The sequence below is a fragment of the Sinocyclocheilus anshuiensis genome, unplaced genomic scaffold (genome assembly GCF_001515605.1).
Source record: "Sinocyclocheilus anshuiensis isolate Anshui unplaced genomic scaffold, SAMN03320099.WGS_v1.1 scaffold2925, whole genome shotgun sequence".
NCBI classification, from domain to species: Eukaryota; Metazoa; Chordata; class Actinopteri; order Cypriniformes; family Cyprinidae; genus Sinocyclocheilus; species Sinocyclocheilus anshuiensis.
The window spans coordinates 369,666-385,002 of NW_015539170.1; the positions used below are offsets into that span (position 1 = coordinate 369,666).

Consider the following 15,337-nt stretch of genomic DNA (forward strand, 5'->3'; position numbering starts at 1 on the left):
AAAGAGTGAGAGAGCCATGAGAAAACAAAAGAATGACATGATATATTTTCCATCAACATTAGCTGTTGTACAATTCAAGTTAATTTACAAACCAGATGGGAAGAATATGTACTATACACATGTATATGTGTGTGTATATATATATATATATACATTCATAAAATGGTTCAATCTGACAGCCACGTTACAAGAAAAAAAAAAAAAGAGCAGACCGCTTAAGTATAAAAAATAAATTAAAATGATTTCACATGTGACACAAACACATACAATGGTAGGTCTCATCTGTGGAGTGGCATCAACAGACTAAACACGAATTTGAAGCAATAGGAATATAAGAGGCATCCATACAGACATGAAAAATGAGCTAACTAGTCTAAGCAGAAAGGAAACAAGAGCTAAAACTTCTTAAAAAGATCTAAATAACTGGTGGGAAGCAGATGAAAAGTGCCGGTAAACAACAGTGAACTAGTTTAGCTCCACTGCAGGAGGCAAAGGGAGTGGCAGTAAATAAAGTCTCCCTGAAGCCAGGTGGAACAAAAAAGTCAGCCGGCAAACTCGAGCAGAATGATATGGTGAGGGTAATGGGTCATAATCCAATGAACCTGTTTAGTATAGGCTGATGAAAGTGTTTGTCTTTCGTAATGCCAAAATTAATGTAATTCAGTGTTTCCTGATGTACACACCCCTAGAGGTCCTTAAAATGAACATTTTATTTAAACGTTTCTCATTTGGTTTTAAAATAGACATTTACTTTTTATCTTTCTCTCACTAGTACAGATATAATCCCTCCCAATCCCAACCGTCCAATAGAAATCTATATGTGAATACAGTGGTGTGTAACCTGGCAAGAGTGAATATCTTTATATATCTGGTATCTGTGAAGCCGCACACCTAAAAGTCCTAAAGCGGCTTAGAAGAGTTCACTGGCAAAACGGTGACGCTGTGGGGTCAAAGCCTTTGAAAACATCTTTTAGAGAGGCATTGTCCTGTTCAGCCACGTCAGGTTGTGTGGGGCTATTGCCGCCAAAAGGGCTGCCAGTGCCGCTCGGTTTGTTGACCTGCTTTACCATGGTGAACAGTGTGGAAACAGGAAGGTTGTGAACTCCTGCGGGCTGCTCTGCAGAACCAGCAGGGCCCTGACCAGTTGCGGATGGACCGCCTGTGGCAGGGGCCCCTGCAGCAGTCCCTGCAATGGGCGAAGGTGAAGGTTTGGGTCGAGGGCGGTTGTAGCTGTTGTAGCGATCCGTAGTCTGCTCCGTCGAGCTTTTCTCTGGTTCCGGCTGATCCAGCGCAGACTTGCGCATAAACAGGGGCTCTTTAGACTTGGGTTTAGATGAAGCTGCTGTACTTTCGCTTGACTTGGGCTCAGGGGGAGGACTAGTGTTTCTAGAGGCCCCTGAACCCTCGGCTTTGTCTGAGCCCTGAGTCCGGGGGTCGTACAGACTGATGCCACTCAGCATGCTACTGCTGCTGCCGCCGCTACCTACGCCACCAGCTCCCACACCTCGAACTGACCCTCCTGCTGATAGCAGCCGAGGGTCGTAGGGTGCGATGGTGGGGCTGGAGGAAGGTGGAGATAAGGAGGCAGCTGGGGGAGATCCTTGAGGAGCAGATGCCTCCAAAGTGGACTTTAGGGCAGATTTTTGTGGCTGGAGTCGGGGATCGGCAGGGGCTTTTCGTGCCAAGCGAGGGTCAACGGGCTTCTCGGCAGAGACGGACGGAGGTGATGAGATTCCTGTAGAAGCGCCTTGAGAAGGACTGGATGAAGAGGCATTGACAGTTTTGAGGATGCGGGAGAGTAGTTCAAAGTCTGGTAGGGAAGAGGAAGACTGATTTGACTGCTCAGCAGGAGGAGCAGTAGGAGGGAGAGAAACAGATTGGTGCTGGGGCTGTGTACGGGACAAACGAGGATCCATGGCGGTAACTGGAGGGATGCCAGGGGGCAGTGGGAGCAAGTCTTGTTTAGGAATGGGAATAGGGATTAGGTCTTCAGGACTCCACAGCACTGCCTTAGAAAATGAAGGCTTGTTCAGTACTACATCCTTTTTAATGTGGCTGAACTGCTGTAGTTGGGAGCGGGGATCACGCAAAGCCATGCCCATTAAAGGATCAAGGGGGATGGGCACAGGCTTGTCCCTCAGTATCCTCTCACCTTCCTCTTCTTCATTACTGGCTGGGGCGGTCAATGGCGGGGGTTTGTACACAAGTGGGGGCTCGGGTTTAGGAGCATGGGCGGCTGCATGCCGGGCACGACGGGGGTCTGAAGGGGTAGGAGATAGAGAGGATGAAGCACTGGCTTCGGGTGCCTGAGAGGAGTCTGTGTTGCGGGATAGTCGTGGGTCTCGTGCTAGCCGGGGGTCTGCTGGTCGGCTGGGTGCCTGTGCAGGCTGAGACTTTTGTAGACGAGGGTCACTGGGAGCTCCATCCGGCTTGGCAGGGCCTTGGGTCTGTGTTTGTTGCCGCAAGGTTTTAAGAATGGAAGTGACACTGCCACCACCATCCTCATCTTCACTGGAATACCAGTTTGCTGAATCTCCTGTAAGTAAATGGAAGTGCAGAGATTCGGAGATCAATGGGACTTTCTTTTAACTGGCAGTCTAATCTAAAAACATCAACCTCTGTAAGTTTCACTCAGTGCAAGAAAGCACCATCTAGTGGAGGGACAAGATTTTTTTGTAGCAAGATTGCACAACCCCAGGCCAGCGGATGTTTACAGTATTATGAGGTCCTGGGCAGGGTCAAGCTTTGAGCAGAGCCCTTGAGATGTTTCCTTCACAGAAATAGCCTTGGCAACATATACATTTGAAGTTAACGCTTTGAAAACCTCAGCTATTTGTATGACAAAAATGTAAATCTAAAAAAGCCAGCTTCCTTGAAAAGTACTTTGGTAAAGAGTGAACATTCTTGTATAAAAGCTATGTGTGTTGATTCTGCAGAAAATATATGTCATATGATATTGTATTAAATGCTGCAAGCCAAGGCAATGATTTTCATTAGTACCTTCATTCTCCCTCTCAGTTCCTCCTCCTTCAGCCAGCCTCCTGGCTCTCTCCTCATCCTCCTGTTGTTTCTGCTGGAGTCTCATAAACAGCACACGCTGAGCTGGGGGCAGGAAATCTGGCACTGCTATACCAGGCTGATTAGATGGGCCTACATTAGCTGCACCCTCTATGCTTCCAGAGTTCTGGTTCCCAGGTGACTGATCATTGAAGTTTCCACCACCCACACCTTGAAAGTTGTCACCTGTACAGGGAGGCGAAGAATGGGGCTGAATACTAATCTCGTTTCAGAAGTAGAACAGAGTAGGACAATAAAGCAGCTCACATCAGCTCAAATGGCACAACATGGTGCGAGCAACAACAAGCAGTGGTGTAATGTAACGAAGTAATAATACTTCATTACAGTACTTAAGTATTTTTGGGAGTATCTGTACTTTACTTGAGTTTTTATATTTCAGCCAACTTTTACTCCACTACATTTCCTAAATAAAATGTATACTTTTACTCCGATACATTTCCCCGAAGCATATTCGTTACTTACTACATAATAGTCAGAAAAACACGGACTGCAGGAAAGCAGGTTTGACGAATCAGTGGTCTGGCGTTTGCAAGTTCCACTCCTAAAAAACACCTTTGCTCATGTGCAAACAAGTGCGCGCACAACTGCGGGTGATTTCATTTTCCACTCAAGTCGAGGCTGAGGTGTGCGATATACAGTATATTATCTGCTATAATATGGTAAGTGTTGTTGTAATGATGTGCGATCTGACATGATCAAGTAGGCTATATCACCAAATCACACACAGTGTGCACGCACGTTGATTTATTAGTCTATTAAAACTCAAAATTCCAGGCATTCTAAATTGTAGACGGCAAAAATGCTTCTGTATGCTTTTTATATTTATATAATTTAATATAGTTAACTTAATCTAGCCTATATCACGCAAACAGTACCGTTTTTCTGCAGATATCAGCATGATAACACATTTAATAATCATTTTATACAAGTTCAGTAAAGCAATAAGTTACTTACATATTAGACATAATATTGCTTGTTTTTGCTCAATTTTGCCAACGAAAATAGTTCCAAACAAAGATCACAGCACTGTTTTGCGTCTCTGAGCAATGGGCCGTGTTTACTTATTGAATGAATCAGCTTTTTGAACGAATCGGTTGAATAAATGATTTAATGTATACAAATTCATTTTAGAAAACAAAAGTAGAAAAATGACAATAAAAATAAAGAATAGAAAAATAAAGTTTCTTTAAAACTTTAGTATTTGTAATGATAAACGGCATTCTCAACACATTTAGCATAAATTAAATGCAAAAAGTTGGCGCCATAAGAAATTATTGTAATTATATTTCCTTATGACTGTAATGAATTTATTACAATATACATTACTATAATAATATAAAATACTGTTGTTGCCGTTTCTGTTACATGATTAGTAGTGTTTGAAGTTTCTCATATGAACAAAAATGGCATAATCAGAGAGATTTGGGCAACTTTATAGTGGCATCACTGTGAACTTAGCTTGATTTGATGTCCACTTTTTGCTTTGTGCATCTGTTTGTCAACAAGCTGTGGACTGTCAGCAAGAGCACTTTGCAGACATGCTTCTCGCTTCATTACAATGAAGCTGCAGCTACATAAATAAAGTTTGGTGCACCCTGTCACACACTGATGAAACTCAGGACATATGACTATTAAAATTATGTCATTCTTAAAGTATTGATACTAATAAAATGAGGAATGGTACTGTATTTTATAGCAAAATATTGTAAAAAAGCTTCTAGTAGTGATATACAGTGCAACACTAAAATGCAATGCATGTATAAAAAAATACAATGCATTGACCCTCATTGCAGTGACGATACATTTCATTTACACAAAACCAAAGCAGTCTCAGAGCTGCCACTGATACTAGAGGCTGAGGTGGGCAAGAGCTGCATATTTCAGCATAATTTTAGTACTTTTGTAGTACAGCAGACACAGAGCCACCCCAGAGCAGCCTTACCTTCGCTATATAGGCCTAAAGATCTGTAACTTTATAGCCTGTACAGTAGGGGTTTTCTGCAGATATCAGCATTTAATTATCATTTTGTACAAGTTCGGTAAAGCAATAAGTGACTTACATTTTAGATATAATATTGCTTGTTTTTGCTCTATTTTGCTAACGAAAATAGTTCCAAACAAAGATCACAGCACTGTTTTGCGTCTCTGAGCAATGGGCCGTGTTTACTTATTGAATGAATCAGCTTTTTGAACGAATCTGCTGATAAAAATGATTCAGTCATTCAGTCATTAACACAGTCAAATGCTTTGTTCCTGAATGAATCATCGTTTGAATTAATCGGTTGAATCTCTTTAGCCCCTTTCACACTGCACGTTGGTCCCGGAAAATTGCCGGAGTGCCTTCTGTGTGAACGCAAACACGTCCCGGGATTGATTGCGGGATCTATACCGGGTTGGGGACCTAGTAACATTGCCGGGTTCAGTCCCGGAACGAGCTCTGTGTGAACAAAAGCCAGAACCAATGCCGTAAAGGGTGTGTTGTAGTGATGACGCATGTTATCGTGTGACTCTTTTACCGGGTGTTTTGAAGGCAGATCAACGTTCGCAACGAAAAAATATGTGCAAACTGTAACGAAGCAGAGATCAGGTAGCTCCTCACTATCCACGCTGAAGCTGAGATCGTTCGCCAGCTTAAATGAAACAGAATGCGTCACATTACACGTCACATCGTAATGTCACGTGTCTTTACGGGATGTGTGTGAACGCACACACAGATTCTGAAAATCACTGGCAGTGTGAATGAACCACAATCAAACAATCCTGGGACACATTATCCATGTATTTTCCGGAATTTCTGTGTGAAAGAGGCTATAGAAGAACAGTAAAATTTATAATTAATATGTTATATGGTGCATATATTTAGCAAAATGCCCCTTTTTACAGTTTATTTTTCTATCTGACTAATGAGTTTATGGTCACCAAATATGTTTTTTCTGAGGTAAATGTGACGTACGTGACATTGTTTTCAAGCCGTTATATTGACGTCTTTGTGCGGCTGAAACACTGATTGAGCGATTACATGAGACAGGATACGGATTGTAATCCAAACTGTAATGAAGCAGAGATCAGGTAGCTCCTCACTATCCGCGCTGAAGCTGAGATCGTTCGCCAGCTTAAATGAAACAGAATGCGTCACATTACACGTCACATCGTAATGTCACGTGTCTTTACGTGATCTTTATGGGATGTGTGTGAACGCACACACAGATTCCGGAAAATCACTGGCAGTGTGAATGAACCACAATCAAACAATCCTGGGACACATTATCCATGTATTTTCCGGAATTTCTGTGTGAAAGAGGCTAATGACTCACTCAATAACAGTCACTTGCTGCCACCTACTGGCGGTTTTAATGTCACATTTCTACAATTTTTTTCATGTTTTATATAATTTCAAATATCAGTATTCAACATTTTATGTTAAAAACAAAACATTATTTATCAATCTGTAACTGCAGGTTAAATGCATCCATGTCCCCTCTGAGATACATTAAACTGTGTAAATACATCTAAATGCTATTTCAGATGCAGATTCCAGAAATGTTTTCTTGTGTTGGAATGAAAGACACTAAGTACCGGATGAAGTGCTTCTTATTCTTACCCAAAAATGCAAAATGGAAGAAAGAGTTAAAACTGAACACAATCTTGCTACTCAGGCTGTGCATGAACATTTTTATATAGGCTATATTTATTTGCTTCTTTTCCATTTTGCATTTACTTGTACTTTTACTTTCAATACTTAAGTACGTTTAAGATTAAAAAAAACTTTTCGTACTTAAGCACAATAAATATCACATACTTTAAGACTTTTACTCAAGTAATATTCCAAAGGGCGACTTCAACTTCTACCAAAGTCATTTTCTGGTAAGATATCTGTACTTTTACTTGAGGATGGCTTTCAGGTACTTTATACACCACTGCAAGGACATGAGTCCGACTCTCAGGCAATGCATGTACTGATAAAAGTTAATTTGGATAAAAGAACTGAAATTAAAATACAAAATGAACTCACCATCTCTTCCACCTCCATCTATCGACATGGCTTGCTGTTGCTGGTAGAAGCTATCATAAAAGTTGTTACCAGATGTTCCACCACCTGGAGGCATCATGCCCGGGTTTGGTGGTCCATCTCCCTGGCCAAAGTTCTGCATCATTGGCAGTCCTGTGCCCATTGATGGAGGGCCTTGATTCATGTTAGATGGGCCCATCGGAGGCATATCATGAGGACCGCCCGGACCCATGTGTCCTGGTGGTGGGCCCCCAGGAAAGCGAGGCGGAGGTGCACCTGGGGGACCTGCAGGAGGTCCCTGAGGTCCTGCAGGACCTGCAGCAGCATTGCCAGGACCTGGTCCTCTGTAAAGAGTGCATTTGTGTCAGTATATTCTGTATTCAGCTAGTAAAGTAAACCAAGATGACTTGACAGAAAGTAAAAGATAGCTAACCTGACACCCAGTTTTTGTGCAAGCTGTCCTGTGGGCTTGACCACAATCTCAAATAAGGATGGAATCTTCTTTCCAGCATTTCCTCCACAAGCAGGTGGTGGACCCATAGGTGGCGGAGGACCGCAGTTGGGGTTTGGTGGCCCTTGGAAGGTGCTTCCATCTGGGCAGGGAGGAGGAGGAGGGCCTGGACATGGCCCAACTCCAGGACCAGGAACAGGGCCAGCACCAGGGCCTGGAGCTGTTGGACCACTTGGAGGGATATTACCATGTGGGGCACCAGGTATTCCAAAGTCTGCGGGTGCAGAGGAATCCCCTGGAGTAGGTCTTGGTGGAGTTGGGAGAAGACCAACACCAGGGGGTGGTTTTGGAAGAGGGTTAATGCCTTGTTTTTTAAGTTCCTCAACCTCTTTCTCATCTTCTGCACCAGCTTCTGCATCCTCTGCCAGCATCTTCAATTAATAAAATAGGAGCAGGGTTACACTGCACAGAAACAACAATGAGAGAACTACATCTGAATTTAAAATATCTGTGAAGGTCACCTTATCCAGCAGCTCTTGAGTATCTTCTGTTAGGGCCTCATGGGAGAACATACACTCCTCACCATTCACACAGTTCCCTGTGGTATGGAACAGCTTGCAAGGGAAATCACGTGCAGTGGAGTCAAGGAGTTATTTCAACACGTGAAAATTCATCAGAGTACATGACTGTACCATTAAAATGTCCTTATATATATATATATATAATAAGTGCTAATGAGAATACAAGCAAGCAAAATGGCCAAAGGATATCATGCATGTAAGGACAGTTTTCTGCTCGTGCACAGAAGCCAGTGATGTAGAACTTGCAGAGTTCTTTCTTCTTTGGCAGCTCAATGTCATGACTGAAGTTACAGTGGTCACCCTGATGATACATTGACAGCATTTAATACAGAAATAACTCGTGTTGTCCGCAGTCATATGTGATTTTGCATCATCTTATTAGTCAGACATGACTGATTTAAACATACAATAATTTCTTTTAATGCTTTTAAAGACAATGACATCTAGATTGTGATTATCTAGATTATCTAGATTGTGTTACAATCAATTTTATATGTAACATCTGCCAAAGTTAGCTTACCCATGTACAGCGGCCCTCAATATAGTATTTACAGATGGCTTTCCCCTTCTTGTCCGGCACGTGTTTCTCCTGATCATTCCTCCTCGGGCCTCCAGATCCATCCTAAAGCAGAGAACAAATAATTCAGTTGCTAATTTATGTTTTGCTGATTAATTATGAACCAAGTGGACAGTCTGTAGAACTGTCTTACCCCCATGTCCATATCTCCACTGTTATCTTCATCGGGACCTTGGTCTCCGCCACGGCCCCTCCCTCGATTTCTCCCTCTACCCCGGATCATTCCTCGACCTCCTTTGCCTCTCCCACGACCTCGCCCACCTTTTCCACCTAAAGAAAACAAAAATAAGGTTAGAAATTACAAACACTCAAACAAGTAATACTTTACCCTCAATACTGATCTGAGATTTAGGTGTGTTCTTACATCTATTATTCAAGCAGAACTCACCCCGCCCTCTGTCCTTTGATTTCCTGTACTGATTTAGCTCTTTTGAGTAGTCATCATAGTCAACGCCTCCCATGTTGTCAAAGTCATCATCTCCATACTATCAAAAAAATAAAAATAAAAACATGTTTTAAGGTCAAGTAAAAGACAAAATGACTGATTTAATTTGTACAACTTGCCAAATAGTAATGACAGATAGGATAATCCCAGGTGTAGGATAGATGGGATATCTGACGAATCATGTCTTTTTCAGTCATTCATGATTTTTAGAAAATAACTTTTATAGATTGTAAAATGCAATCGTAGCTATTTTGTAGCAGATTTAAATCCCCTACATAACTTTCTATAGCGTTTTCTTAAGATTTTGGTCATTTCCTTTTCGAGACTTAGAAATCAAAGAAGTCCCTGATAATAACTTGATGAAGTTAATAACTTGCGAATTATGACCCACCTCCATCTCATCGTACATGCCATCACCATCATCATTCTCTCCTCCCATTTTGCCCCGTCCTCTCCCTCTGCCTCCTCCTCTCCCACTACGTCCCCTCATTGCTCCTCTGCCTCGACCTCTGTGGTTCTTCATGCGGTTTTTGCCACCTGTGTGACAGTAATAAGGGTCACCAGATGTAATCACACAAATGCTGACACACTGGTGTGAATTCACACACTTTGAGTCAAAAAATTAAGTATGCAGACACTGAACATGCAATGCTCGTCATACTTTTGACATTGTAACTAAAGGACAAACTCCAAACATCTAGCCTACCTAATGATTATTAGAAATGAAGTATACCACTTTTGTTAATATGCATCAAAACATTCAACCAAGACCATGAAATTAACATTCACCTCTGCCACGTGGACCACCTCCAACCTCTTTGGCCTTGCGGTACTGGTTCAGTTCCTTGGTGAAATCATCATAGTCATCATCACCCATGTCCTCCTCCTCTTCGCCTTCATATGTTTCCTCCTCGTAGTCATCATAGCCACCATAACCCTGCTTGTCCATCTTCATATAGCCACCTTTCTTCGGCATGGGACCTCCATGACCAGAGGGAGCAGGAGGGTAACCTCCTTGAGACTAAAAATAGTGACCAAAATACAGACTGGGATTAAAACCTAATCTGGGGTGCGTTTCCCAGAAGCAACTATGATCACAAGTTCTAGATCACAAGAACTAACGGCTGGCCAGTAAAGGAAGTTGTTGTGTTATGAGTAGAGCCCGACAGATATATCGTTTTGCCGATATTATCGGCCGATATGAGCCTGATATGAGCCGAATATGCCGCCGATATGAAATTTTTTTTTACAGAACATATAATGCAGATAATGTTACTATGGTAAAATAAATATTCAAACCACGTATGTTACAACTAACACCCCGTTACTTTGTGCCTCACACTCATCGCAAGTTTATTGTTAAATTGTTAAATGCCCTTACATATCTCTGTCACCATTATAAGTGTTTGATCACCACATTTGAGTGATCATTGCAAAAAATGTGTTTATGTATATATATTCTGTTTATGTATATACTGTACTCTATATATAGTACCAGTCAAATGTTTGGACACGAATGGGAAAGTGTCCAAACTTTTGACTGGTACTGTACTATAATATACACAAAGAATATCGGCCGATATATCGGTATCGGCCTTTTTTTACTCCCTAATATCGGTATCGGTCCCAAAAAAAACCCATATCGGTCGGGCTCTAGTTATGAGTGTTACTTTAAATAAATCAAGACCTGAACAAAAATAATGTTTTACTCACAGTGGGAGGATACTGAGGGCTGTATTCCCTGTATTTTCTCTTTTCACTGGGACTGTAATCTGATTCATCACTGTAGTCCGAATGGTCATCACTGGAGGATGCGTGACGCTGCATTACACGCAAAGATATTTGAGAAGATGATATACACAATCATTCAAATGTTTGTGGTCAGAAGGATTTTTTCAAAATAAATTAATACTTTTATTCAGCTAGGACACATTAAATTGATCAAATGTGACCGTAAAGACATTTATAGTGTTACAAAATATTTTAATTTTAAATAAACGCTACTCTTTTTAACATTTTATTATTCAAAAAATTCTGATGAAAAAATGAATCAGTTTCCACATAAACATTAATCAGCAACTGTTTTTGACATTAATAATAATAAATGTTTCTTGAGCAGCAAATTATCATATTAGAATGATTTCTAAAGGATCATGTGACACTGAAAAATGGAGGAATGGTTGCTTAAATTCAGCTTTGCCATCACAGGAATAAATTACATTTCAAAATATATTAAAATAGAAAGTGTTATTGTAGTAATATTTCACAATATGAACTGTTTTTACTGTATTTTGATCAAATAAAAGCAGCCCTGGTGAGCATAAGAGACTTTTATAAAAACATATTAACAAAAACACTTACCTTGTGCTTAGATTTACGCTTTTTCTTGGCCCTCCTTTTTTCTTTTTCACGCTCTCTCTCCCTCTTTCTCTTTCTCTTCCGCCGATGAGACTTTTCATCATCTGATTCACTGGCATGGTGCTCCTTGCTTCGGCGAGGTTTATCCTGGGGACCAGCCCCCTCACCACTGGGCATCTCTGCCTCTCCGCCGTCATCCTCCAGCTCGCCTTCTTCCAGTTCCCCATCTTCTTGCCTGTTTGACAAAATACAAAAAGAATATCACAACTCAGAACAGGATTACACAGGAAATTACTTCTTTTTTTTTTGACTCGCTGCCATTGGAGAACTCTTATTTGCTTCTAGTCTATGATAACTGGCTAATTTCAAAAAGGATACTGTTGTCATAAACTGTGCAGAACAGAACATTCAATCTATTAATTGCTTTTTAAGTGGGCCTTCATTCTTAATTCTGACAAGACGATTTCCGCTGGTTGGGCTATTAACAATTCACATGTCATTACATTGTAGATAACTAAGAAAATTCAGATGTCTTAACTGATCTTCAAACTATAGACAGTGAGGGTAGAGATGAAGGGCAAGAGAGATCTCTTTTATAAACAGGGCTGCCAATCTACAGACGCAATACTTTAATTTAGTTGCTTCAGTCATCATACTAAGGGTGTCAAATGTTCACTGCTCATTTGTGCCCTGCTGAGAACAACTTAAAGCCACTTTGTTTATAGGCGATCTAATGCGTATATATGTATATACAGGATAAACATTACATTCAGGCAGGACAGCCCTTTAAAACTCCTATCCAGCGATAAGGAGTTGCCACATAAGACAAAGAAGCACTGACAAAACATTATCACCTAACCCCTCAACTTTGGCCTATAAAAACAACAGTTCTGTGCAATGCAACTTCTGACAAGAGCACATGTGCTACCAGATGAACTGCAATGCAAAGCTGTGGGTGAGAAATAATTCAAACAACACAAGACAAATTGTTACCACAGAAGGTAAATCAGCTGACACATCTGCATAATTCTTATGTATCCCAGTCTCTTTAACTAGTACAAAAAAAGCAATCAAGTGATGACAACTGAATACACCTAGACATGTTACAAACAGTCTAAAGTCTGCATGAGGGTCTTAATCCACCCATTTCTATGAACTTTACTGGAAGACAAAACTCATTTGACTTAAATTTAAATCTTCAGCTTATGTGGATATTTTTCAAGATTCTTCCAAAGCGTTTTACAATTAGTGTTGCAAAAAGGTGGAACATTTCCAGCAAATTACGGAAATATTACAGAAATTTTGGAAACTTTCCAGGATTTTTTGGAATATTCCAGGGATTTTTGGAAAGTTTACGGACATTTTCCACCCCTTTGCAACCCTATTTACAATTACAAGAAATATACAAACTTATGTTTCAACCGACTGTGTAAATCTGATCTTTCATTTAATGAAGTTAAACTCATGTCATCTGCTTCTCTGGACAGTTAGTTCAGTCCTAAACGTACTACAGAGGGAATCAATTCATGAATTATAACTGCATTAACTACAAATCCCTTAGTCTCTATTTGCCAAAAAGACTCGACCACAAGAATTGTGAATAAAAATCTACAAACTTTAGCGGTTATCTAAGAGAGTGTGAAGAGACCTAAAGTTTTTTAACAACAACTTCAACTGCATGCATAATCTTTCACTCCTGCAAGTTATAGAAAATAAATATGGTCAGACACAGACCAGACAATACATTATAAGGGTCACATTTGTATTATTTGCTAAAATAATAATGCGCCTTGGGAAAACTGACAACTGCTAACAAGAATAGATTGTGTTGGCAGATAGACAGATTGACAACTACATCTTGTTCAAAAAATTAACCTTGTTTTTTTTTTGTTTTTTTTACTGTAAGCACCCAAATAATAAGGCACATTTCATGCAAAGACAAAATGTTGTCCTTTAAATTTCTGGTAATGAACTGAAAATACTTACTGTGAAATACTAATTTATGCATAAATGACTTTCAAGGGAGGTGAGAGGTTGCATTTTTGGGCATTTGCAAACAATGGTGGCATGGTTAAGCACCTTTGTGTTTTGCTTCATGTTTTGGTAAGACCTTGAATGCTTTTGAGACATTGGAGAAAGTACTGGTTCATGAGGGATGTATGTGCACACAGAGCTAACTAGTTCACAACAAAACTAGAATATGAAAATACAGGGAAACCTGTTGTGGAACGTGTAACAAATTGTTATCAATAAGCGATGATAGTTTTTTTCTACTGTCAACAAATGAATTGACGTGGAGGACTTGAGGAGCAGCAATAAGCCAAAACAGCTTTAAGATATGGGAATAAATAATTTCCATTATTAGTTCGTATCATCAAAATCTCGTACTGTTAATGAAAGTTCGCAAGCTAAACTAATGAGACGTTAAAAATGTGATTTATTTACAGCTTTACGAAAAATATAAATATTTTAAAACCGTAAACTCCAAGAACTTACTAGTTGGAAATATAGCAGTATGAGAGTGTACATTAACTTTAAAATACAAACATGCAAACCCCTAAAGAAATAAGCATATATATTTAAGATATTTTAATGACGTCCCCAATATATCTAAGTGCGTAGCTCGTGGCACTTAACTTTACATACATGCCAAGTGCTAAACAGTTACAAATTAACATCGCCTAGTGTAAATAATGCTATACCGTAAAGATAAACTGAATCGTACAATATTCGATGACAAATTAAATGAAATAAAAGGATGATTAATCAAGCGGACACGTTTTAAACCATGCTAGTCCGTCGCTTTTCATTAGCTTCCGTTAGCCGTGTTATTGTTGCATTTCAATTGTAAGTCGTGTGCTAACTGTTAGCACTGCTAGCTTTAGCGTTATCCAGGCCTCGCGGTGGTTAAAGATACAAATTCCTCAATGCGTTACCGGGGATGTATTTTACCATTTATCCGCCACATTACATACAGTGCGCTTAAGTCGAATTTTAATTTTGTGTTAATAACCAAAACCGTGTTTTTCTTTTGTCCGTCTGTTCTGTATCTGTGATGAAAACATTGAGTTGCTGGAGCAATGTTTTGGCGTAGTGGTGGCCCCTTGGTCTTCGATCGCTTAAAAAGCTTCGAAAAGTGACTGAAAATGTAAATTTGATCATATTCTGAATGTTTTCCTGATTCGCTTATGACCTTCCAGATTGCGCTGTGTAACGTTTCAAGATGGCGTTTCGTTACCTCTGTACGTTCCCAGAAAAGGCGACTTTAATCCCTTTGAAAGAAAAAAAGCAAATGCCCGTGCTTTTTGTTTTTGGAAAAAAAGCAAAGGACAAATCAATAGTTGGATAGAAATATGATATTACTCGACCTTTCGTCAGTGAGAAGACTGTTGTGTTCGTGGTTGGCTGTTGGGGAGTTTGGATGGACAGTCATGCTTTCCACAGCCATTTCCTCTAACGTACTACATTCAGTGCAAAAAATCAACTGTCTTATGCGTTACTTGACTTTGATCTACTTGTTGATTGGCTTTAGGAAGAGATTCAGTTCATAGTAGTCAATTCCCCACTAACAGTTTAAAAGAGAAACAGGTTGAAAACGTTCCTGAGGTTCTCCGTCCTACAGTTGCGATGTGAAATGAAACTCATTCACTTAAAATGGCGACGCTTCTTCTCCGAGGAGAAGGGGCGGGCTTATGCGACGTGACGTCGCTTGTCACGGAAATGACCGATCGGGTCACGAAGAACAAATACGCTATTTTTTTTTAATCGAAGGCCCATGTATAATACATTTTATGAATTATCCACAATTCATATTGGGATTCCAGAAGTTTCGAGCTCT

The 15,337-nt window shown here is 40.2% G+C and overlaps 1 protein-coding gene across 3 annotated transcripts in view; it reads right to left on the reverse strand.

Annotated features, from left to right (window-relative positions):
• The window catches only part of LOC107683834 (zinc finger CCCH domain-containing protein 4-like), a 20,105-nt gene extending 4,876 nt beyond the window's left edge, over positions 1-15,229 (reverse strand). Inside the window, exons 1-14 of one of the 3 annotated variants that reach the window (XM_016479886.1) lie at positions 14,868-15,229; positions 11,503-11,734; positions 10,855-10,962; positions 9,931-10,162; positions 9,533-9,678; positions 9,085-9,181; positions 8,830-8,966; positions 8,640-8,741; positions 8,309-8,420; positions 8,060-8,169; positions 7,521-7,969; positions 7,091-7,431; positions 3,001-3,243; positions 2,184-2,536 (exon numbers count right to left, since the gene is read on the reverse strand). In XM_016479886.1, coding sequence (XP_016335372.1) covers positions 2,184-2,536; positions 3,001-3,243; positions 7,091-7,431; positions 7,521-7,969; positions 8,060-8,169; positions 8,309-8,420; positions 8,640-8,741; positions 8,830-8,966; positions 9,085-9,181; positions 9,533-9,678; positions 9,931-10,162; positions 10,855-10,962; positions 11,503-11,734; positions 14,868-14,947 — 2,742 coding nt within the window. In that variant the 5' untranslated portion in view covers positions 14,948-15,229. Of the gene's footprint in view, positions 1-11; positions 2,537-3,000; positions 3,244-7,090; positions 7,432-7,520; positions 7,970-8,059; positions 8,170-8,308; positions 8,421-8,639; positions 8,742-8,829; positions 8,967-9,084; positions 9,182-9,532; positions 9,679-9,930; positions 10,163-10,854; positions 10,963-11,502; positions 11,735-14,867 lie in introns of those variants that run through there. The other 2 variants (XM_016479885.1, XM_016479884.1) reach the window with 2 other exon arrangements.
• Positions 15,230-15,337: the final 108 nt, after the last annotated feature.